The sequence below is a fragment of the Sceloporus occidentalis genome, unplaced genomic scaffold (genome assembly GCF_023333645.1).
Source record: "Sceloporus occidentalis isolate IW3139 unplaced genomic scaffold, rSceOcc1.0.p SCAF_5, whole genome shotgun sequence".
NCBI lineage: Eukaryota > Metazoa > Chordata > Lepidosauria > Squamata > Phrynosomatidae > Sceloporus > Sceloporus occidentalis.
This window is the reverse complement of record NW_028316985.1, coordinates 121,832,114-121,858,467: the sequence shown is the minus strand read 5'-3', so window position 1 is coordinate 121,858,467 and position 26,354 is coordinate 121,832,114. Positions and strand designations below refer to the sequence as shown.

General features: G+C 40.6%; 1 protein-coding gene across 3 annotated transcripts in view; it reads right to left on the bottom strand.

Moving 5' to 3' along the window:
- Window positions 1–22,130, bottom strand: part of LOC149312756 (calcium uptake protein 3, mitochondrial-like) — a 48,877-nt gene extending 26,747 nt beyond the window's left edge. For all 3 annotated transcript variants that reach the window (XM_089525295.1, XM_089525294.1, XM_089525296.1), the window contains exons 1-3: window positions 21,783–22,130; window positions 4,004–4,157; window positions 3,465–3,496 (exon numbers count right to left, since the gene is read on the bottom strand). In XM_089525295.1, coding sequence (XP_089381421.1) covers window positions 3,465–3,496; window positions 4,004–4,157; window positions 21,783–22,121 — 525 coding nt within the window. In that variant the 5' untranslated portion in view covers window positions 22,122–22,130. The remainder of the gene's footprint in view (window positions 1–3,464; window positions 3,497–4,003; window positions 4,158–21,782) is intronic.
- Between the last annotated feature and the right edge of the window lie 4,224 nt (window positions 22,131–26,354).

Sequence of the window (26,354 nt, the reverse complement as noted above, 5' to 3'; positions counted from 1 at the left end):
CTAGAGGGTGGAAGTGCACTCCCTCAAGTAACTTCTCTTCCTCATTGATTATAACTTGGACTGACTTCTATTGTACATTACTATATAATATGCAATTATTATATAATATTATTTGGGGATGAGCTGCAATGAACTCCTTTGTAATTATTTAATGTGCTACCAAATTACAGCTAGGTTTTGCCTTCTATCTGCCATACTCCTCCCATTATCTCACTTACCCCACCTCCTCTTCCTTTCTATCTAGGATTTTTAATTGTCTTCAGCCATCTTACCTTAACCTTAAAAATTCCCTGATCATTTCAGCTGCAGATGCTGAAGGATGTATGGATTCCTGGGCTCCTGCATGCAAAATCTGTGCTCTACCACTGATTTCTGCAGACCATAGTTTTTGACTGGGGTGTGAGACAGGAAAGTTGCAGCAATTCAGTTGTGCAGGAAAACATTCTGTATATACTCAGATACTCTAAAGTAGTCTAAGGGCCCATACAGGCCTGTTACAGACTGCCAAAATAAAGCTGCTTCGGGTCTCCTTGGAGGTTTGCTATTTAAATGATGCATGGGTCCTAAGAGTCCGGAGGTTGCCCCAAAGCCACACTCCATTCCTAAACACTGGAGTGCAGCTTTGGTGCAGCTTCCGGATTCTTAGGATGCATGCATCATTTAAACAGCATACCTCCAAAGAGACCCGAAGCAGCTTTATTTTGGCAGTCTGTGGCGGGTTACAAACCGCCATGAAAATACAGTCAGTCCGTACTAGGGTTAGGAAGGTGCGGTGCTTCCGCACCCCCCTAACCCTAGTACGGACTGAGTCGGTACAAAATGGCGGCTCCCCTTCCACATGGGAGCTGCCATGACGACGTCACGACCGCGCCGCCTCTATACGGGGTGGCGGGACGTGACGTCGTCGGTCCGCGCCAGGGCGCTTAGTGCGCCCTTTGCGCGGACCAGGAAGGAGCTCTGTTTCGGAGCTCCTTCCTGGTTTGTGGCGCCGCTTTGCGGCGCTGGGTGCAGCCTTCAGATGGCTGCGCCCAGCGAAGCAAGGGAGAAAGGGGTCAAGCGGCCCCTTTCTCCTCCTCCCTGCCGCTGCGGGGTGTCCTTGGGGCTTGAAGCCCCAAGGACACCCCTTTTCAGGCTGTGGCGAAGCGGCCTTTTGCCGCTTCCCCGCAGCCTGGAAAGTGGTGCATCGGGGCCTCGGAGGCTGCCGGTCTGGCAGCTGAGGCCCCGATACACCGGGGAAAGGGGCGGGTGCAGCCCACCCCAAACGGGCGGTCTGTAACCCTCCTGTAACAGGCCACAGACAGGTCAAAATAAAGCTGCTTTGGGTCACTTTGGAGGTATGCTGTTTAAATGATGCATGTGTCCTAACAGGCCAGAAGCTGCGCCAAAGCTACGCTGCAGTCCTTAGCATACCTCCAAAGTGATCCGAAGCAGCTTTATTTTGGCCTGTCTGTATGGGCCCAAAGATACTCACGCATCAAGTGGGTAATTTTTTTTTTTTTTTTTAGATTGTAAGCCTGAGGGCAGGGAACCGTCTAACTAAAAAAAAAAAAAATTGCATGTACAGCGCTGTGTAAATTTACAGCGCTTCATAAATAAAGGTTAATAATAATAATAATAATTTTTCTAACTACAACTAAGATACTCACTACAGTTGTGTAGTATCCACAGTAGTGAACTTTTTAATTTTGTCACTGTTGACAAAAAACAAAGCGGAGCCCCAAGTAGCTGTCCTATGTATCTGTACAAATCAGTGTACCTAAAGTTGCCAAGGTGGCAGCACTATGTGTGAAATAAACCTGAATCCCCTCTGGAACCAGTAAGGAACTATGAACATAAGCTAGTTCAGTACACAGTCTCAACCAATGAGACAAGGTGAAGGAAGAAACACATTGCTCTTTTGTGGTCTTCTGTAAGAAAACAAATATATGATCCAATTTTCAGAAATTCCTAGTTCTCTCCAAATAGAACTAGAGAGACCAAAGCACATCCATCCCATGCCACTCTTTCTCCTGTGGAGCCCTGGGGTCTGGGCAAAAGGAGGGCAACATGATTTCTTCCTGTGAATCATGCAGTTTACTTTGGAGACAAATGAAGGATCTAGGCAGAGAATAACTGACTTTTTATGAAAAATACACAACTCCTTACATACTGACAGGGCTCTGAGTTCCAAAGAATTCCCAGGGGTGGGACAGAAGCAGGGGTATCATAAGCACACACTCACGTGGCCACTTCTGTGCTCGTTCACAGCACATGTAGTCTCCTCCTGCATCTCCACTGCCTCCTTAGACTGGAGCAAGGGAGGATCTGATCCCCCTGGCTGGGTAGGCTGGTCCACCAGTTGGCCATGGCCTGCAGGCATTCCCATTGCCACTTCTTGCCTCCTTATCAAAGGAGAAGTCAGGGCTGTGTGTTCTCTGCTTTGTGAGGCAAACCAGCTGTCCCGTTTGGGTAGCAAAGTTTGAATGCAGGCAGTAAACTCAAGGAAAATCTCCCCCAAATTAATTCCCTTTTGCTTAAAATAGCGGTGAAGTGTCCAGAGCTAGCAAAGACCTGCCCTGTTCACTGTAAGACTGGTCATAAACTGGGGGGAGCATCTGGTTTGGAAGCCCTGCCTTGATGATGCACGGAATGAGCTAGACCCAGTATAAGAATTACGTACTCCGCACAATGCAGGAAAAGCAGACAAGTGACAAATTGAACTGAAGAGGTTATAAGATAAAATCCCATGCTTTGGGATAGCTTTTCCCAGCCTGACAGTTCACAGAAATACTGGACTGCCACTGCTCCCAGGTAACAATCCTATTGTCGACTTTGTAGTCCATGGAGGGGAAATTCCAGGTTGGAGGAAGGCACATTTCAAAGGACAAAAAAAAAAAAAAAAAAAAAAAAAAAAAAGGCCTTTGAAGGAACCAATAATAAAGTGTGCTCTTTTAAGGTCACTAGTGACAACCTGTAAATCCCGGACTGGGCCCACATGTATGTTTTAATTGATGTTTATGATAGTGAAATATTTTTTCCAATTTCTAACATTTAACATCAAAGGTAAAGGTTTCCCCTTTGACAAGATTGTCTAGTTGTGCCCAACTATTGGGGGGGGGGGTGCTCCTCTCTATTACTGAGCCATAGTCAGCATTATCAAAGACAACTCTATGGCCAGCTTGACTGCAAGGAATGATGTTACCTTCTCACCGAAGTGGTGCCTATCTATCTACTTGCATTTTTACATGCTTTTGAACTGCTAGGTTGGCAGAAGCTGGAATTAGTGACGAGAGCTCACTCCATTACGCGGCACTTGGGTCTTGAACTGCTGACCTTGCGGTTGTCAGAGTCAGCGTCTTAACTGCTAAGGTACTGTGTCCATTTAGCATTATCAAATTAATTTTCAAACCTAACATTGCAAACTCTCATTGAAATGAAATTTTAATTCTTTGCAACACAGATCAGAATTCATTTGGAAGTCTCACCTGTTTTGAAAGAGACTTCCACTGTTTTGGATCTAAAATGAATACAAAAATAACTGTTATTACAAAAATACTAATATTTCTAATACTCCTAATATTAACAAATATTAATGAAATACTCCTAATGGCTGCTAATATCACCAACCCTCATTTATCTCATCATACAACCCTAGGATATCTATGCAAGAAGTCTCCTCCTCCTTCTGGCCCTGTAATATTGGGAACAAAGCATTCCAAAGTCCAGGAGATTTTGGCCAGAAAGGTGAGAGGCCTGCTAGCATAGATATCTCGCTACACAACAACAACACCTTGAGAGAATGCAGACCTAATATTGTCATTGTATATATTTTTTAACACCTTTGCCTGATGAAGAAGCCAGTGGAGCTTCAAAAGCTTGCATTATTTATTATGTGCATTTTGATTGTTCAAATAAAGGTTGTCCAAATAAAGGTATCACTGATTTGTGATGTAACAACACAAAAAGGGAAACTCTAATTTAATTCATGTTGTTTATAACATGGGGGGGGGGAGAGCATACTTACGTTTTGGTTCATCACTTGTAACAGACTGAATGAAGTCATATGGTGTCATAAATAGCTGCCCTTCGAATTCTAAACTGGAAAACATACGAAATCGCTGCTCCCGGGAAGTTGCATAGAGATCCAAATCTTCATAATTGGATCTACCTTCTGTGGCCTTTTAAAAAGATAAAAGAAAAAAACAACAATGTAGTATTAGTTGTTTTGCTTTTGGTGATTTTTAAAATTATGTTTCATTGAACACTCTAAACTGATTCATCTTTTCTTCTCAGCTTTTCCAAAGCATCCTTTCTTGAACTCGTAAGTATTTTTCTCTCTTTCCCCATCTAATATTTTAGCTTCTTTAACTACATGAAAATGTGACAGTCACTTATGAATATATTGTGACAGTCACTTATAATACATTCAATTTTACTATACAAATTGCATTGGTTAAGGATGTTAATTATACTGATTATGGGTGTATAGTTCAGACCATGTTAAAGTGCAGCTAGCCAGGAAGTTTAACAAAAATGGGATTAAACAAACTCGTTTTCTCTCCTGTAAAGCAGCTTGTAAAACAGGACAGAGAAAGGATCTGCCTCCAACCATCAGATTTAGTACTGTAATGAATGCATGTCGCTCTGGGACAAAATGGCAGAAGTGTGTCCAAGTCACACAGATTCAAACATTTTTGTGAAGCTTAATGAAAATTACACCTGACAGGCTGTGCAATGTGATCCAGGAATGGACCAAAGCATTGGTGATGTAATGGATTAGAGTCAATAAGGGTCCAGTTTCTATTCTTACTTCTGGAGATGATCTGATCCAAATTGCTTAGTAATTAGCGGCAAACTTAAAAAATTATCATGAAAGCATATCCCTATCAAAAGACGTTAAGACTTGTTTACTGATCTTGGCAATCTTGCAGTGATGTTGTATCATGTTTTTACTCAAAACCTTTACAAAAACTGGACACAGACATTTTTTCTCAGGCAAACTATCATAAACATCTGATTTAATCCATTACCTTACTTTTTATGAATAATGGATTTTAGTTTTCAGATCCAACATTTCTAACACTTCCATAGAGTTCCAGTCAGATCATGTGCCTTCAAGTCATTTCTAAGGTGAATTTATCACAGAGGGTTTTTTGCAAGGCAAGATTTGTTCAAAGGAGGGTTGATTCTGCCTTCAACTGAGACTATATGTGACTTGCTCAAGATCACCCAGTAGTTTTCCATGGCTAAGCAAGGATTCGAACCCTAGTTTCCAGAGACATAGTCCAAAGCTCAAACCACTAAACCATATTTTTAATATAGGATTTTCTGCTTAAAGAATACTGTACCGTACAATCTTAGTAAGTTTTTGAATGCATATAATTTAATAAACTAATCAGCAACCTGCCATCACTTATCCAAACATATGTAACTTTCTGATATATAAAGTGTCAGTGGGGAAGCTGCAGTGACCCCTGGTAGGAGGGAACTCTCCAGGTCCATATGTTGGGGGAAAAGTGGGATATAAGAAAATGAAATAATAATAATAATAGTAACTCTACAGGTCTCCTCCCATTCAATGCTCCATCCTTTGACCAACTGAGGTGAAAAACAGCCAGGCTATAACAGGGATAGACTCTGTCTGCTAAACCCCTTCATAAAGAAACAATAGCTGTAAGGAAGAAAAAGCTATACTGAATATTATCAGAGATTAAGTATGTTCTGGAAGCAGGAGATTAATAAATTGTTTAGTGCAGGTGGGCTATCTGCCTTTGAAAGTTGCATGATAAACTGCAGAGTTGCAGGTTTTGTTGTTATGCGTCTTTAAGTCGCTTCTGACATAGCAACCCTAAGACTTATTTTGGGTTTATTTTTATTTTTTTTGGCAAGATTTGATCAGAGGAGGTTTGCCATTGACATCCCCTGAGGCTGAGAGTATGTGGCTTGCCTAAGGTCACCCAGCAGGATTTCATGTCCAAGTGGTGAATCGAACCCTGATCTCCAGAGTCATAGTTCAATACTCAAACCACTATGCCATTACCTCACTGAATAGTGGCATCATCTGTTATGTAACTGTGCAATGCTGCTTTAAAATGTACAGGGGTAGAAGAGGAATGGCAATTCCACAGCGGAAGAAATTTACAAATTTATATCATGGGACAATTGTCATACTGATTTCAAATTGTCAAACTGATTTCCACCTGGAGGCCTATGGCTTCAATGGGCCTTCTTTAAGAGGTGTTTACAATTCAAATGGAAAATTCCCTTCAAGGGCAACCATGACAAATGCCTCTTGTATTGGGGGGGGGGGGGGGTTACTGTTGATTCCTTCTGAGTTGGCCAAGGATTCATTAGTCAACCCACAATGGGCAACTCAGCTGTCACCTAGTTTCTGTCAAAATAACTGGGAGTGTGGCATTTTATACTGATCAGAGGTCATCTTTTACACTACTCAGTACCTATTTCTCTACCCTTCTGTGTCTGTAAAAGTCATCCCTTGTTGTCACAATAATTAGAGAAGTGTGTAATGAAAAGATCACTCTCACCAACAGGCTAGCAAAGCTGTCATTATCTGAACATGACCAAAGTTGCTCTACAAGTTATGACCACCTCAACCATATTACTTAGGGGAGTGTCTCTTCCAGATGTTTGTGACTATCTGGTAATGCATTCTTCAAGTGGTCATTTGTACAGTCACAAATGTCCCTCCTTCCCTTTGATATACTGGACAGATCTTTTTCTTTTTCACCACTGTGTCAGACAAGTCTTCAAACTAATGAAAGGCTAGAGGAAGGATATGCATAAAGGTGTTAGGTTACTGCCAAAATCTCTAGCTTCTAGATGGTTTTGAGTTGTGCTCCACACAGGATCCAAAGCTTGTATGTGAGAATGCACAGATGACCACTTGAAGAATTAAGCATCTTGTTCTTACTGATGCTTCTGTGGAAATGGGAATCTGGTATCAGTAAGACAGACTCAATAACAAATACCTATTATGTTTGTTCTGTCAGTGGAATGTTAATCCTAGATGAAATTGATGGTGTGTGGCATTCTGTGTGGTGACAGACAGTAGTATTTGAATGTTTTTCATAGAATTGGACATTTGAGGGCAGTCTTCAAGGGAAATAATTCCACACAATGACAGGTATAGTTGACAGGGTCCTTTCTAGAAGGAGTGAACTAAAACATGATTTTGAAGAGTTCCTGCAGGGTTGGCAGGAAAAAACCAAACAAATGGAACTACCTTATTGAACTAGCTGAGACCTACAAAGTAGCTACTCATTAGAAGGTCATCTTTAAATAATTAAAAAGTATTCTTCCAGTCTTCTATCAATGTGATAGCATTAATAATCTAGGTATAATCATTGTAATACAATGGTATACTGAGAAAATAGATATTTATGAAGCAAGCCATTTTACTGTCAGTTGGAACCAAGAAGTTGCATTAAATTATACAGGAATCCCAGAAGAGTATTAAATGTATAATTAAACAAGTGTGTTAGATTAAGCATGCTACTCAATGGTTTCATTTCATATTTTCAATAAGTGACACATGCTGAAAAGGACTACCATGAAAGAACCATGGAATAGCTGGAAATGCTGTTCCAAACTTGCATGCCCATTCATTTACACATGGTACAAAGAGGGAATGTTTTCACTATATATAGTGTAGTCAGACTGAACCACTTTATTACTAAGCAGCAAGTCCAGTAAGATACAGCTTTGAGCTTCTTGCATTTCATGAAAAAATGGTACTGAAGGATGCACTGAATGCTAAAATGACAGACTGTAACAAAACAAATGTGTTGACCTGATGCAGAAAGTGAAATTGTATTTTAATTTCATATATTCTATCACTCAGTGAGCCTGTTAAGAACACTTCAAATAAAGTGGATATAAAAAACATTTGAAATGCTCAGAAATAAATTGACACAGTACCAGCAAGGAAAGAATCAGTTGCAGACACTCTACACCTTGATCTATTGCCAACAAATGTTTTATTTGACTCTGATGGCTTCACAACAAAACGTGTTCTGTTATCAAAAACTAGAGTGAACATCTGAGAGCCTGTGACTACTCATTTACAAGCACATCTCTACTTCCAACATGCACTGTTGTTTATTTTGTGCCTGCAGTTAGGCAGGCACAAAGCAGATAACCTATCAATGTTAAAAATACTTTTGAAAGTGTGCAGCAGTACTCACATTTCTGATATACAGCAGATAGAATCTACTTTTATAATTACACTAAAATCCCACTGAAGAATATGAAAGGCAGAAAAGTTCTATGTCTAAACCAGAGATTAGAGAATTAGTTTTTTAAAAGCACTGTTACAGTTATCATTGCAGTTTTAAAGAGGTTACTCTCTGACTTCTTGTTCGCTCAAGAACAGTTATTTTAGTTACCAAAACAAAAACAAAAAACCCTGAATGTTTTTCTAACCACATTCCCAACCACAATGTTCCAAAGTTTCGGTTATTTAAAAATAAAATTGGTAGTATAGCTTCAACACCCCACACGATTTATATATCTCTGGGAATACTATATTTGGCTCCTTGAATTTGAGATACATTAGGTGGCATGATACAGCATAAATGCTGCACCATGGGCAATAGCCTCATTGGAAAATGGCTTCCAGTAATTTGTATCAACCTGCTTATGAAGTCTACTATTATTATTTTTTATTCTGAACGATGTCTTCTAAGTTACAAATGTAAATGCAAGGTGTGTGCTGAACTCAGACTATGCAACACTACATCACTGCTTGCCACTCTCCTTATCTGTGTGGCCTTCACTGGGCTCCATTTCAGCTGGAGTAGGGAAGAAAAGGTCTATGAAGCACATGATGATTTTCTTTTGGAATTCCTTGGTATGCTCCATTAGCTATCATATGTTTGCGATGTGGTCCCTACTGCCTCTTCCATCCCTGAATACCACTTGGTCCTCTAGGATTTCTCTCTCCATGTATGGTTGAAGTCTACGTTGCGTAATGTACATACTTCCAAAACATATGGGCAGTAAGCAAAGTTTATGCCAAATAAAACTGGTTAGTCTTTAAGGTGCCAGGAAACGCTTTGTTGCTTTTTTTGAAGGTTGTATTATATCTTCCCTATTCTTTTTTTTCCCACTGAAAAGAGAATGCCTCTTCTAAAATGGGGCCTGTTGTAAATGTCTGAATAGTAGCTGAAGGTCATAAAGAAAGCACTCATTTATTTCAGACTTATTATTCTGCTCATTTGCAGATTTATAAAAAATATCCACATGAGTAAACTTTGTTTTACCAGCAATCCAATTATGAATTCATAATAGCAATACAAGGTCAATTGTCATAAAAAGCAATCATATCATTGTTATAGAGTCAGTGCCTTTTCAGTGTATTTTAGTGTAGCACTTAAAGTATAGCTGTTTCTCACATTCAGTTAAATTCCAGTAAAGCATAACATCATTTTCTTCCTAGTTTTTTTTAAAAAAGAAACAAATGGTTCATTGCCAAGAGTTGGTCTCATGTTTCCTTAAGGTCTGCAATTCAAAAGGTTCACTCTAAAGAGGAAAGAAAATGTTCTTTTCCCACGGAAAAAAAGGCAGAAACCAGATAAAAGATCTACTGCATGGAAACTGATGCCAAGAATGGCTAAGTGATGTAACTGCACACTTATATCCATTATCAATAGTCCAAACCTGTGGTTCTCAAACAGTGACACTTGTACCATAGGTGAGACATAGAAGTAGTTTAGGTGAGTCATGAGTATTTTAGTCACAGCCAAACATTTATTGACTTTTTATTTATGAATAATTCTGAATAATAGCAGCAACAGCAACAACAATAATAAAATATATTATACTGTTCATATAAGAATATTATTTTTGGTATATTCTTTGTATGGTAGAAACAATTATGTTCACTTATGTTCAACAGTATTAGTACGATCTTCCCCTACTGATAGAATTTATTATTTTTGCTTGTGTTTACTCCCAACAATACTACTATAATTATGTCCTTAAAACTTACCACAAATTAGAAATATATCCCTGTAAATACATGAATGTTCTTCTTGGACAAAGAATTCAAAGATAAAGCCATGTTAGTCTGTAGAATCAGTATGAAGAGAGATTTTGTAGCACCTTTGAGACTAACTGAAAGAAAGACGTTGGCAGCATGAGCTTTCGTAGATTTCAGGTGCATTTGGACCACTATGAAAGCTCATGCTGCCAACTTTTCTTTCAGTTAGTCTCAAAAGGTGCTACAAGATCTCTCTGCATACTTCTTAGACAAAGTGTGCTTTTATTGTCTATCATGATGAAATCCAGGTTCATTGATAGAATGAGTGGTGATACTTAAGATTAAGAATAATTAGTCTGCATCATTTATTCTGTTTAAACTACCAAAATCTATACATAATTATATCAAAATGTCTATAAACCTGAATTATCATACCAGATTGCTAAAGATGAAATAGAAAATTTAGATTAATTCTATGTTTTGTGCCTTCAGGTCGTTTCCAACATATGGCGACCCTAAGGTCTATTATGGGATTTTCTTGCCAAGTTTCTTCAGAGGGGGGTTGCCATTGCCATCCTCTGACACTGAGAGCGTGTGACTTACCCAAGATCACCAGGTGGGTTTATAAGGCTGAAATGGGATTCAAACCCTGGTGTCAGGGTCAAAAATGTACTATGACCAAATAGTTTTATAATCCAAAGTGAAGGGGAAATACAGCCACCGTTCAATGATGATTACTCAGATGCATTTTATACTTGACTCAAAAATTGAAAACACTACCTATAAAACACATTCTTCCCAAAATTTCATAGGAAATTATCATGTTCACCTTTAAGCCAAGTTCTTATAACTTTGATCTAAGTTTGTTACAAACGTGTGTTTTTATTTTAAATGAGCAATTTTCACATTCCTTGCTACAAAGTAAGTTTGTTTGAAATTAGTGTGATTCTGTACAAATAAAAGAAATTAAGGGAAAGAAAACAGTTCCAAAAGTTGTGCTTGGCTTGGCTTCAGGCTAACATAATATGCTCCCAAGTAGATAAAAGTCTTGTAATTTTGTTTGCATGCTGGGTGGCCAAGAGGTTAAACATCAAATTTTTAGTGTGGGAAAATCCCAAAGTAGTCAAAACTATTTTAGCATTCACCAAACTGTGAAGTAGAGACTACTTGTAGTCCTATTTCATTTGATTATTGTAATATGACTTTATATAAAGGTTGTAAAACACAGCAAGTTGGTTTTCTAACATAAATTGGAAATAAAAGAGAGAATTTAAATAAAAACATTACTTTTGATCATTCAGAATCCTTTTCCAAAAAACTCTTGACCGGAGTTTGTCAACTTTCTACAAATCTATCACACATTCTTCGTTTATTAGTAAATTCTTATTGTCTATTTAATAGTTACAGTGGACCCTTGTTATACGCTGGGGTTTGGTTCCAAGATCCCCCGTGGATAACAAAATTTGTGGATGCTCAAGTCCCATTAAATATAATGACATAGCAAAATGGTGTCCCTTTAAAAAATGGAAAATCAAGGTTTGATATTTGAAATTTATACTTTGTTTGAACCTTTTCAAACCATGGATGCTTGAATCCGTGTATAAGAAGGGCTGACTGTATATGTAATCTTTTATCATCATATTGTCAAAACATTTAAAACTTAAAGTGAAAAGCTATTTTCTGCGCTGAATATTTTAGATGTATATAGCACACTAATTCTGCTCTCTTACATTGTGACCTTTACCAATCCTGCATTACAAGGCTTCTTAGCATAAACATGCAGCCAGAGCAGAATGGCAAGAAAGAGCAGCCTGAGTCTGCTCTGGCTGCAAGCAAATCAGTTCCACGACAACTGCACGGCCTGCTCCAAAAGTGAGCTATGGCCTCAGGACCAAACCGTGCAGCCAGGAATTGGATTATCAGGGTTCCTTTTTGCTCTGGTCCAAAGGACCGGAGCATGGCTTCAGGCTATGTTGGAGGAATGCATACTTTGAATGCTATTCCTCCAAAGCAGCCAGAAGCTGCTTCTTTTGGCCCATCTGTTCTGGGCCATGTACATTTTCAAAAATATAGCTGAAGATTCTGGGGGGCAGGAAGGATCTGGTTTCTATTTTCAAGTCAGCTAATCTCAGGATGTCCCTAGAGAACAAAAGAATGGTTCATATTTATTATTTATTATTCTTCTTTATTTATATAGCGCTGTAGATTTGCACAGCGCTGTACATAAAAACAACAAATATAAAAGAGTAAACCTGCCTATGGTGTACAATCTAAGAAGAATCCATAGCTGGCAAGGAGTTCAGGTAAGGCTGCATTCTATCAACCCACGTATCTATTCAACTTGTATGCACAAAATATCATATAAGAGCACACGTAGCCTCAGAAAAAGGAGGAGTAAAGATAGGAGGAAGAAATATGAACAATCTAAGATATGCAGACAATGCCATACTATTAGCAGAAAACATCATGGACTTGGAAGGTCAAAGAAGAAAGTGCAAAGGCAGGCTTAACGTTGAACATAAAGAAAACAAAAATAAGGACCATGGAGGACGTACATATATTCTACCTAGACAGTGAGGAAATTAAAATAGCAAAATAATTTCCATTCCTAGGATCAAACATCAATTGGAATGGGGATTGCTGTCAAGAAATCAGAAGAAGACTAGGAATGGGAAGTGCAGCTATGAAAGAACTAGAGAAGACCCTAAAGAGCAAAGATACACAACTGAGCACAAAGGTTAGAATCATACAAGCCACTGCATTCCCCATCACCATGTGAGGATATGAGAGATAGACTATGAAGAAAGCAGACAAGAAGAAAATCAATTCATTTGAGATGTGGTGCTGGAGATGAGCGTTGAGGATACCGAGGACAGCCAAAAAGACAAACAAATGGGTCTTTCAATAGATAAATCCTGAAATTTCCCTGGATGCCAAAACGATCAAACTGAGACTATCATACTTTGGCCATATTGTGAGAAGGCATGACTCACTGGAAAAGACAATAATGTTAGGAAAGGTGGACAGCAGTCAGAAGAGGAAGACCTTACACTAGATGGACTCTATTAGAAAGGTCACAGGTATGAATTTACAGGACCTGAGCTGAGCAGTGGAGGAAGGGGGAAGGCTTGTATAGTGGGCCCTTGGTATCCATTCTGGATCCCCCTGCAGATGCCCAAAAACGTGGGACCTCAACTCCTACTGTTTTTATGGCTGTGAGCTGCAGGCGCCTGCACCATTTTAACATCCAGGGTTTGCCATACGTGCAAGCTTAAATCTGCGTATGGCAAGCCCGCGTATGGCGTGGGTGCACTGTAGATGTCTCATCCACAAGGTCGCCAGGAGCTGGGGTTGACTTGAGGGCAGTTAACAAAATTATTTATTTATTTTGTTAATAACCTAAATAAGTATTGTACTAAACCATTTTCATTTTACAGTCAGCCCTTCTTATACACGGATTTTTTATACATGGATTTAAGCATACACGGTTTGAAAATGTTCCAAAAGAGTATAAATTTACCTTGATGTTCCATTTTTTATTAGGGACACCATTTTGCTATGTCATTATACTTAATGGGACTTGAGCATACACGGATTTTGTTATACACGGGGGATCTTGGAACCAAACCCCAGCGTATAACAAGGGTCCACTGTACAAAAATGAGTGTGCCTTCTCACTGGGCTTATGTACTTCCTTCTTTCACTCTTGCAAAATTACAAGTTGGGAATGTGAAAGTTTTCATTTTCATTTTAGATTAACCACAGCTTGCCACATCACCCTAACATGGACAAATTAAAGCTAATCTTAACTATGGTCAGTCAAATCTAGCATTTTCAAACTACACTTTTCCCACAATCACAGTTTAAGGCTAAGATGATGCACTATGCTTAATCTAAAACATCAGTGAAATCTTCTGCTGATAGATGTTCTGTGAAAGAGAATGGAAGGGGGATAATTCGTGCCAGCCTAGTTATCAAAATGCTGAAGCACAATTAAGTGGTATATCAAAGGTGTGCCAATGTGTACACTCATTTGTATCTGCTGCATATGCATTTGATTAAAAAGTTGAACATTCACATTATTTCTGAAACTCATTTAAGTCACCTTGTAATATTGCCCTTCAGGCAAAATTCTCCCCCACCCTCATGTTTCTAGTTCTTTATAAGCCTTGCACACTTCAGTGAATTCATTTGCTCAAACAATGAATATGTCTGTTCCAAAAGCAACCACAGATCCAAACCTACTCAACCAGTTGGTAGTAGTTTAAGGCTTATTTATGTATTGGCTTTTTTTTTTAAAAAAATTAACCTCTGTCAATCCATATACTAGAAAACAGGTGTTTCAACTAAGCTAGTATTGTTTCCACTGTTCTTTCTGTAAACAAAAACACAAGAATAATAACAACAAAACATTTGTTCTATTTTTTTCATCTACATAAACAGTTTTAGTGGTATACAAAACTGTGGTATGCAAAATGTTTGGTGGTATTCCACTATTAATCCATGATACAAAACAGCCAATATAGTGCTGATATTCCCCTTGCCCGCCACCCTCCAAAAACATTTTACTACCTTGCCCACATAAACAAACAGTAAATCTCTGTATTTCATTATCTCTCTGTGTTATAAAATGCTTGATAAAGATGCTGGTATTTCTATCAAAACATATATACTGGTATAAAAACAGTCAATAATATCATTAGGAGAAGAAAGCATTCTTGATACTTTTATTCAAGATGCTTTTGGGTCTGGTAACATGAAATCTACAAGGCATTTGTTATGCTAGTACAGGAGGACCCCTATGGAATAGCATTCCTAACATCAAGGAATCATGTGCTTGCATTCCTTCTAACCAACATTTCCTTTCCCACAGCTCTCAGTGAATTTTCTCTTGAGTGTAATAAACTAAGTATTCAAGTACGGTACTGAGTCAGTATGGTGAGCTAGTTTGAGCACAGGACTATGACTCTGGAGACCAGGGTTCGAATCTCTGTTAGGCTGTCAAAACGAGTGGGTGACCTTAGATAAGTCACACTCTCTCAGCCTCAAAGGAGGCCAAGGCAAAACCTCCTCTGAACAAATCTTGCCAAGACAGCCCTGTGACAGGGTCACTGAAGGTCAGAAACTACTTGAAGGCATACAATTACAACAACATCATTCAATTATTACTTACTATCCTTCCTGCTTACTATTACTACTATGCACATCAACAGTAATAGGCATTTCATATTTCATAAAATGCTTGTCTCTCAAAACATAAAACAAACGGATGGAGGCAGAGGCAGAAGAATCAAACAGGAAGGCAAACATGAAAAGGGAGAATGATTAGTATTTATTATTATTATTATTATTATTAACCTTTATTTATAAAGCACTGTAAATTTACACAGCGCTGTACATACAATCTTTTTGATTAGACGGTTTCCTTGCTAAACACTGTTAAAGCACTTACAGTCCTCTTCAGGTACAGAACATAGCTATGTCAATTTGTTTCAGCACCAGACCCATCAAGTCTTTTGGCAAGGTATATGTAACTGTTTCAGATATTTATACAAACCTAAATCTGTAAGCTTTTATAATACTGTACATTTATACTGTCTAAAAAAAGAGCCAGGTGACATACTTCCTTCAGTTATATTATTTCTTCAACTTGAACCAGCAGACTGTCCTGTTTTACTGAATATAACTGAAAGGTAGGCCCATACCCGAATGAATCCCAACAAAATAATTCATTAAAGTAAATGTATTTCATTTCAGTGTTAATTAGTGAATCTAGAAAGTTTGGTGAAATAATTTTTAAAAAATTAGTGAATTAATTAACAAATTAAGTTCAAACTCTCATTCTACCTATCAGTAACATAATAATAATAATAATAATAATAATAATAATAATCTTATACTGCTTATGCCCAGACAAGCATCCTAAATTTTTAATAATACTTAAGAATGCACTTTGGTCCCTCCTGGAAGAGCAGAACAACCTGAACAAAGAAGATTACTGTTATGAAATATTTATCTGAAGCCAAATGACGACACTATATGGCTGCATCACACAAACTGCATTTGGAGAAGCTGACATAATCATGCAGAACAAATGATAAAAGCCCAAGCTTCCTCAAATGGAATATAGACATGCATGGGAAGACATATGTCAAAAATTATAACTGCAATTATTTTGACAAGCAAAACACTGTTAACAGACATGCAATAGCCACTGTTGTGTACCTGCAATGTAAGAATATTATTACTGTATATATTATATGTTGTAAGAATGGCAATGTCCACAGTGATTTATAAACATTTATTTCCCCAGTCACCTTCAATATTCACCATTACATAAACAAATCTAAAAGACATGCTGTAATGCTGCTCAGATTTCAAAAGCATTAACACAAAGCAACTGGCAACTTGATATATTTTCCCTGCCAAGGTCAGTTTTAAAAAGTAGATAAAAATAATCTGCCCTGTGGTTATCTTCCCCAGATTGCAAAATCCTTCCTCAATATGTAACTACCTGAGCATCATGTGAAGTATCATTGACAAAGTGAAAAAGACAGTGAAAATAATTTTCAACTAGGTGGTCAAAATATGAGAAAGTCTTGGGACAATAAAAGGGATACAGAACCACTCATAAAGGGCATGGCTATCCTGTTGCATCCAGGATGCAATGGGAAGACAAGTCACCACAGCTTCTCAGGGCATGAAGGTAAAATGGAACAGATTTGTACAAATATCAAACGGAAACCTCTGCTACTTATTTTTTCAGGTTGTCTTTGATAAAAATAATTGATGACATCGAAGCCATCAAGGAGTGGAGGAGTGGTTTCCAAGCCAGTCAATCATCCATGCAGATTGCACTACATTATAGCCTACATTATAGCCTATTATTCCACTTCAACCTGCTATGGCTGCCTCCTGTGGCATTTTGGGGTTTGTAGTTTACTGAGGTCCAGCAGCTCTCTGGCTGAGAATTATAAATACCTCTCCCTAAACTGCAAGAGAGTCAGTGTGGTATAGTGGTTTGGGTGGTGGATGATGACTACGAAACAGTGGCATCACTAGCTAGGGTGTCACCTGGTGTGGAGGGTGTCACCTAGGAAAGGCACATGTTTGCCTTTCCTGCTGCTCTGTCACCTGGCTTCCTCCCCAGGGAGAAAGCCTAGTGACCAAGCAGCCGGGAAGGGTGCATGTTTGTTCATCCTGCAAAGAAAGGGGAAAAGAGCCAAATCGGGCTTCATGTGGGAGGGGTCACCTCCCACATGATGCACTCCACACTCCCTGCACCCTACCCCACAATGAAGCCATTGCTCTGCAGACACGGGTTCGATTTCCAGCTCAACACGAAAACCTAATGTGCAATGTTTGGCAAGTCACAGGCTCTCAGCCTCAGGGAACGGCAACGGCAAACCTCTGAACAAATCTTGTGAAGAAAACCCCGTGAATAGGGTTGCCATACATTGGAAATGACTTGAAAGCACACAACAACACCAAATTGCAAATCCCAGGATTCCACAGGAGACAGCCATAGCTGTAAAAGTGGAATCATAGTGTTACAACAATGTAGTGCGGTACTGAGTCTAGGAAAGCCAGGTTGACCAGATATCGTAACAGCTAAGGAGGACCAGACACCACAAAATGTAGGACATTAAAAAAAAGATAGGGCATGACCAAATAAAAGCTTAAAAACACTAATATAAACATAAATTCATGCTTCAGTAATGCTCAAAATGGAGAACATTTTGAAATTCCTCCTGGACAAAAGGTTGAAATGGAGGACACGTCTTGGAAAAGGAGAGTGTCTGGTCATCCTGCCCTCTCCAAATTTAACAGGGTGGTGTAGTAGTGTGAGTGTTGGACTATGACTCTGAAGTGTGTGTGTATGTTGTGTGCCTTCATGAATGGCCATCTGTTGGGGATGCTTTGATTTAGATTTCCTGCACGGCAGGGGGTTGAACTGGATGGCCCTTGCAGTCTCTTCCAACTCTATGATTCCATGATTCTATGACTTTGCTTCTGATTTATGGCAACCCTATCATGGGGCTTTCTTGGAGATTTGTTCAGAGGAGTTTTGCCACTGCCTTCCTCTGAGGCTGAGAGCATATGTCTTGTCCAAGGGCACCCAGTGGAAAGCTTATGCCACATCTTCTTTTACACAGGTAGTCGAGATCCCTTTGCATAAATAATCCACAATTTCGCTTTCAGTCATGTATTTCTGTGGCGCGGCAGTGTTTCCCACCCCAGCCCTGCAGATAAGGTTGGATTTGTGTGTGACAAAAAGGAAGCCCATTAAAAGCTGGCCTGGGAGGCCTCCCTTGACCCAAGGCCTTCCTCGTTGTTTCCTCCACTCTTCTTGTTTTTCCCCTTCGCTGCCACCATCTGTCAGGAGAGACGCTGACCGAAGCAAGATCCAAGAGCAAGGCGGGAAAGGTCGTCCATCGCACTGCAGAAAGGGAGAGGAGGCAAAGAGGCTCCCATTCCCCCAAAATTGCTGCTAGGATGTTTGCTTTCTGTGTCCCTGTTAACTGGGAGGACAGGCAGGCATTCACCAGGCAAAGCTCCCCCCCTGCCATTCCCCAGGGAAAGAATAGTTGTTCTTGTTACACATAAAGAACAAGCCTTCCTGACATCTAATCCTGTTTTGTCTTTTTAGATTTATTGTAACCCGCCTTGAATCTCACTGTGGGAGAAAGGCAGGATATAAATCCTTGACATAGATAATAAATATAAAATAAATAACTCAAGTGACCAGACTTGGTCCTCCTTTCCCAGGACATGTCCTCCAATTACAACCTTATGTCCAGGAGGAATTTTGAGCAGGACTAAGAAGCATGGATTTACATTTATATGAGTGTTTTAAGCTTTTTACGTGGTCATTCCTCCATTTTTCTTGAAGATCCTCCATTTTGCAGTGCCTTGTCTTCCTTTGCAGTTAGGACATCTGGTCACCTTGCAGCTGGTTAACCAAGATTTCCAAACAGCTTCAGGAATGTACAGTTGTCCCTCCATATTCACTAGGGTTAGGGCAACGAGACCCTTGTGAATATGGAAAAACCACAAATAACAAAACACTGTTTTTACCTGAGAGGACACCTCTCTAGGAATCTCTAGGTCCTCCAGTGCAATTCTGTGGTCAACATCTGACAGACACTGACCATAGAATGGCACTGGAGTAGCTACAAATGGTCTTTCAGTGCTACCTTTAGTTAAAGTTGACCACAGAGTTGCACTGGAGGACCTAGATAGTCCTGGAGAGAACATATTAATGAAATCCGTGAATAATCAAATCCACAAATATCAAAGCCGCAAATATGGAGGGATGACTGTATATATTTGTCCCATGAGTTGCATCTGGATGTTAATTTTATAAGGATCTGAAATGATAAATGTGTCCTGTCAGTTCTGTAAGGAAAACTGGATTCATGTTAGTGAGACTGGGATTCCCTGGGACTCATCCATTTGTTACTGTTGTTGTTGTTTTAATTTCATTTTTTCCACATTTTTACAGCATAAAAAATACAGCATTCAGCACAGTTGAGTTTACTTGACAAATATTTAGGTTTATATAAATCACAGAATCCACTCTTTCAACCATTCAATCATCCAGTCTTCCCAATCAATCATAGATCTCACAATCATTCTTACCTTCACTCATACTTCTGTCATTACCAAGACTTCCTAACTCAATCAACATGGGTTGATTTTTTTTCTACCTAAGTGATTTGTAATGTCTTTAAATATGTCTCTTTTCATTTAGCAGACCTTGATAAATTTACCAATTCATTGTGGTGGTTGACCTTCAAGTCATTCCTGACTTATGGGTGACTCTGAGGTGAATCTAATTAATTATACACTCATCCCTCCACATTTGTAGCTTTGGCTTTTGCGGCTTTGATTATTCACAGATTTTATTAATATGTTCTCTCTAGGAATACCTGGGTCTCCAGCGCAACTCTATGGCCAACTTGTACCAAAGGTTGCACCGAAGGACCTAGAGATTCCTAGAGAGAAGACTCCACTAGGCTTTTGTAGCTCCTCAAGGGCAAATCTATGGCCAAAGTCTGGCAGATGTTGACCAGAGAGTTGCCCTGGAGGACCTAGAGATTCCTAGAGAGGTGTTCTCTCAGGCAAAAACAGTGTTTTTGTTATTTGCAGTTTTTCCACATTCATGGGGGTCCTGTGCCCCTAACCCTAGCAAATGTGGAGGGACCAATGTACTATTTTTTAGGAATAACAACAGCAAGTACATTTCTATACTGCTTACCAGTGCACTTAAGCACTCCCTAAGCGGTTTACAATGTGTAAGCTCATTGCCCCCAATATGATGGGTACTCATTTTAGTGACCTTGGAACTAAGTCGACCCTGAGCCCCTGGCTGGTATTGAACTCACAACCTTGTGGTTTGTGAGTGAGTGGCAGCAGGACAGGCATTTAACCACTGCAGCTCCAGGGCTCTTTTTAATGTTGCAAGCTGCCCTGAGTCCCAGTTTTGGGAGAAGGAGGGACATTATTAATACTATTATTATTATTATTATTATTATTAATAGTAGTAACCTGTCCTGGGGTTTCCTGGGCAAGATTTGTTCAGAGGAGGTTTTCCATTGCCTTCCCCTGACGCTGAGAGAGTGTAACTCGGCCAATGAAAGAACTGGGATTTGAACCCAGAGTCGTAGAACCACTACGAAGGAGGTGCTGTCTGTGGCTGCATCTGCACTATGGAATTAATCTGGTTTCACACTGCTTTGACAGCAGTGGCTTAAGGCTGTGGAATTCTGGGAACGCTTGTGTGTTATGGCAACAGAAACTGAATTACAAAAACTGATTGTCATTTCTAGGGCTTGTTGTAATTGCATCCTCTAAGTGTACATTTTAGGATCTTTATGTAAGACAAAGAGTGCACAAGATACCTTTGTTTTTAATCAACATTGTTGATACCCTTTTATCATTACCTAACTTTTTTCTTTTCTCTGTTAGGTACAATACCCCTTTTTGTTGTTTCAGGCTGCATCAATAGAAGTATACTGTCTAGATCAAGGGAAGTAATAGTCTATTCTGCTTTGGTCAGACCTCACCTGGAATACTGTGTCCAGTTCTGGGCACCACAATTTAAAAAGGATGTTGAGAAAGTGGAGCGTGTCAAAAGGAGGGTGACTAAAATGGTGAAGGGTCTGGAAACCATGTCCTATGAGGAATGACTGAGGGAGCTGGGGATGTTTAGCCTGGAGAAAAGAAGGTTAAGAGGTGATATGATAGCCCTGTTTAAATATTTGAAAGGATGTCATATTGAGGAGGGAGCAAGCTTGTTTTCTGCTGCTCCAGAGAACAAGAACCGGAGGAATGCATGCAAGGTATAGGAAAAGAGATTCTACCTGAACATTAGGAGGAACTTCCTGAGAGTAAGGGCTGTTTGACAGTGGAACACACTCCCTCGGAGTGTACTGGAGTCTCTTTCTCTGCAGGTCTTTAAGCAGAGGCTGGATGGCCATCTGTCAGGGATGCTTTGATTGAGAGTTCCTGCATGGCAGAATGGGGTTGGACTGGATGGCCCTTGCGGTCTCTTCCAACTCTACGATTCTATGATTCTATGCAATAACAGAATTTTATATTATATATATATATAATGATCTATTATTCTATTATATAATAATAGAACGTATTGCTTTTATATTCTTTCTTTTATTCCCCTTTGTGTTGTTGGCGTTTCCACAAAGACCATTCCCAGAATCCCGCTGCCTTGAGCCAAAGCGGCATGAAACCGGGTTCGTTCCGCAGTGAGCACCCCTCCCCTGCCCTCCCTGCGCCCTACCGTCGCCTCCTTGGCGGCCGCGGCCACAGGGATGGGCAGCAGCCCCCGGGCGGCCTCTCGGGCTGCCTCCGCCGCCCTCCTCTGGCCCTGGGTCTCCCGCTGGCCGTAGAAGCGCTGGCAGAGGAACCACGCCGCAGCCCCGCCGGTCGCCCCGGCTACCAAGGCTGCGCTCAGCCTTCCCGGCGCTCCTTCGCTGCCCTCGCTCGCTCTCAGGCTCCACAGAAACAGCCGGCGATGGCGGCAGGGAAGAGGCTCTGAGGAGACGCTGCTCCCGCTACTGATGCCGATGCTGCAACGCCGCCGCCGCCATCGCAGCAGGACGCCTCTCAGCGCTGCCATCGCGCCGCTCCGACTGACAGGAGCCGACTGACTGATGCGCCGGGTGACAGCAGCCACAGCAGCGGCGGCGGAGCGGAAATCTCGCGAGACTTGGACGCGCCAGACGCGAGACCCTCCCTCCGCCCTCACCTAAAATGGCCGTTGTTTCCTCGCCTTCCCTCAGAGGCCGCCCTCGCACGCCTCACGGGTTTATCTCTCCCCCTCTCAGAGAGGAAGGACCGTTACACCTTGTGAAAGAACTAAATACCTCGCGAAACTTTATATTTCCAACAACAGCAATTCATAGGTCCAAAACACACCGCAGAAATAATCCAGTTTGAGACCGCTTTAACTACCTTGCCCCCCAGTGCTAGGGAGTGCTGGGAATTGTAGTTTGTTGTGGCACCAGAACTCTCTCTGACGGAGAAGGCTAAATGTCTCTCAGGACTACATTTCCCATAATAATAATAAATCTGAACCTGGTCTGCAGATTCATAGATCCAAAACACATTGCAGAAATAATCCGGTTTGATACCACTTTGATAACTGCCATGGCTCAGTGCTAAGGAATCCTCACAAAGGCTGTGTCCACTATCCGCACTGCAGAAATAACCCGGTTTGATACCACTTTAATTGCCATGGCTCAATACTAGGGAATTCTGGGGACTGTGGTTTTGTGATGGAGCTTTCTCTGTCAGAGAGCTCTAGGGCCACAACAAACTGCAATTTGCAGGATTCCATAGCATTGAGCTGTGGCAGTTAAAGTGGTATCAAACCGGATTATTTCTGCAGTGTGGATACAGCCTTCATATGCTACAATCCTGGCAAGGACCCAGCCATTTTCCTTTGTTCTTCTATCACCATGGCCAAAAAGTATTACTTATTACTTACTATTCCTATATTTTAAACACTTTTATCTTTTAAAATATGTTTAATTCTTTGTTACATCACAACAAGCTCTACCACCCGATACTCTGGTGCCACAACAAACTATAATTCCCAGGATTCCATAGCACTGAGCCAGGGCAGCTAAAGTGGTCTCAAACTGAATTATTTCTGCAGTGTGTTTCAGATCGTAGTCATGCCCAAAATGATGTTTTGGAATTTCTCCTGGAAAGAAGGTTGAAATGGAGGACAGGTCCAGGAAAATGGAGGGCCTCTGGTCATCCACTTTTAACAGAGTGGTGTAGTAGTTTGAATATTGTACGATGACTCTAGAATGTGTGTGTTGTGTGCCTTCAAGTCGTTTCTGACTTACGGCAAACATAACACAAGGGTTTCTTGGCAAGTGTCTTCAGAGGAGTGTCTTTGCCATTGCCATCCTCTGAGGCTGAGAGTGTGTGACTTGCCCAGGATGACCCAGTGGGTTTCATGGCTGAGCTGGGACTGGAGCTCTGTTCCACAGAGTCTAACACTCAAACTACTACACCACACTCAGGGTTCAAATCCCTGCTCAGTCATGTATGCTGATCTTCGACTGTAATAAAGTATATTCATGCTGAGCCATGGAAACCCACTGGGTGAGCGTGGGCATGTCACAGCCTATCGGCCTCAGAGGATGGCAATGGCAAACACCCTCTGAAGAAACTTCCCAAGAAAACCCTATGACAGGTTCACCTTAAGGTTGCCCTGAGTTGGTAGCACTCAACAGCAATGATAACCCTGAAGGCGCCATGTCCTATCTGATCGGGGATGCTGAGCAGGGTCAGCTCTGGTTAGTACTTGGTTGGGAGGCTGCCAACAAATACCAGGTACTGTAGGCTATATTTCAGAGGAAGGAACTGTCAAACCCACCTCTGAGTATTCCTTGCCTAAGAAAACCCAGTGAAATCCATGGAGTCAACAGGTGAAGTGAGAGCACCCAGTCACCCACTCACACAATACACTATGCTGAAAAGGACATTTCGGCAGGTACAGCTATCGACACCTAGGAGTTTATCACATGGGGGACAATTGGAAGTATAAACAGTGATTAACCCATGATAATCCCACAATTGCACTAATGGTTTTCACATGACATCAAGATGAAACATGATAAAAGTGCCAAGAAACAGCAGCAAATTATTCACGAGATTTTCTCTTGAATGACTTTTTGCTGGTTATTCCCTGGTTATTCACGGGATAATGGCTCTTGTGTTAATCTCATTTGAACTGCATTTTAATGTCAGTTGTGTGATTTTCACAGGTTAAATACTGCTTAAACTCCTAATTTCCTCCTGTGTGATAAATTCCTGATTGAAATTCCCTCTTCTGTCATACCATTCTTGATGCAGAAGCCCTGCTTGCTCTATCATCTAATAATCAGAGGTATTTCTCTCCCCCGCCCCCCGCCCGCCACCCCTGGAATGTGAATGTACTTAACTGTCATGGGAAAGAACAGATAGAAAAAATCTACCCATGAATGTCCTACATTCCTTTTTAGAAAGCCATTTTGTCACTGTGCACCTCAGAGTCCATCCACATTGCAGAAATAATTTGGTTTGACCTCCCCGCCCCCCTTTCACTGCCTTGGCTCCATGCTATGGCATTCTGGGCATTGTAGTTGGTTGTGGCACCAGAGCGAAGCTCTTATGGTAGCATCACCATAACGGGGGATCTACAACCAGTCCCTCGTGAGCCTGGCTAAAACGTCCTTCAGCTTGGCTGGTGGTGAGGCATGATGGGAATGGTAGTTTGTCAGAACCTGGAGGGTCGTCGTAGGTTCCCCATCCCTCCTATAGAAAGATGAAATTCTGAAGAACACATTGCCCATTGACAACTGGGTAAAGCCAGGCTCTGCAGTAGAAGGGTCTGTCACACTTGGGCACCTTTAGCTGGAACCCAGCTAATAAGCAGTGATGCATTCAAGCTTAACCCCACAACCAAGATTTGAGAGGAATTTAAATGTTGGTGCCTTGCTTAAGAGACGCGTTCTTCAGCACAGAAGGGTGCGCTCTGCTCTTCCTATCTACTAGGATCTCTGAGGCCTTGGGCATGCTGTGAATTTTATGATGCTTTTGCTTAAGGAATCTGAACTTCTAGCCTTAAAGGCTGAGTCCCAGGGGTAGTCTGACTAGTCTCTTATTAGTCTCCAACAGGCTCGGGAATTGTGAAATCCTGTAACCAAATTCCTACTAACCAGCATAGGTATAGGCTTATTCTGCTGCATTATTTACCATTTAAAGTGACCACCATCAAAGCACAAAACTCCAAGCCTCATCTTCATTCTTTTACTACTGATTCAGAACAACTGATTTCAGAACTTTTCATGTTAGAATCAGCTGCACAATCTGGCTCTGCACTGTACATTTTGTACAGAGCTGCACGGCTGGAATTTTCCTATACCTTTATTATCTTTGGAGCTTCACTACAATCAGGAATGATACATACCATTTTTTGAACTTTGTTGAGCTACATGTATGTTTCCTACATAAGCCTCACTGCTATTTTGGATGCATTATAGCTACATGTTTGGATAGAAAACATACTAATTCCCAAAAGAAATTCCAATGTCAGTGTTTGTGTGTTGCACTATTGAGACCAGTGTTCAAATCCACGCTTAGCCATAGAAACCCTTTGGGTGACCTTAGGCAAATAATACTCTTTGAGCCTTAGAGGTAGGCACGGGGAAAACTCCATCTAAACAAATCTTGCCAAGAAAAACCCTGTGACAGGTTTGCCTTAGAGTCACCATAAGTTGAAAACAACTTGAAGGCATGCAATAGGAACAAATGACCATAGATTTATTGTATGAAATTATTGGCCACTATGAGATTATAATCAACTTTCTTATTATTTGCTTACTTCTTATTTCCCCCCAATAAGTAATTTTAACATATCATCTTGATTTTGGGCAAAAGATTTGCATTTATCACTTCCAAATATATCTCGGCTTTATGCTCCCTTGAAGTTGGAATCCTCAGCTATGAATTTAATGACTTTTCAGTAGCACCTGCAGGCTAATCTTTTGTTCAACTGAAAAAAAAATATACACATCTGTAACTACTTGTATCTGGATGTGTTCCTAAGACCCTCCCATTGAGGTGTTTGCTTAAGAATAGAACTTCATTTTAATTGCATTGTAAGTGTAAGGTTCCAGCTTGATTGAAGATATTATGTGCCAACACTCAACACTTAACTGAAATAAAAAACATGAATTTTCCAAGTGACTGTTAGGAATTTTATCAGTGTTACTGAATGGGCCACGTAATGTATCTCACATTCTCATAAGCTTAACATAACATAATACATTTAGCTACACATATAGCCATTAGT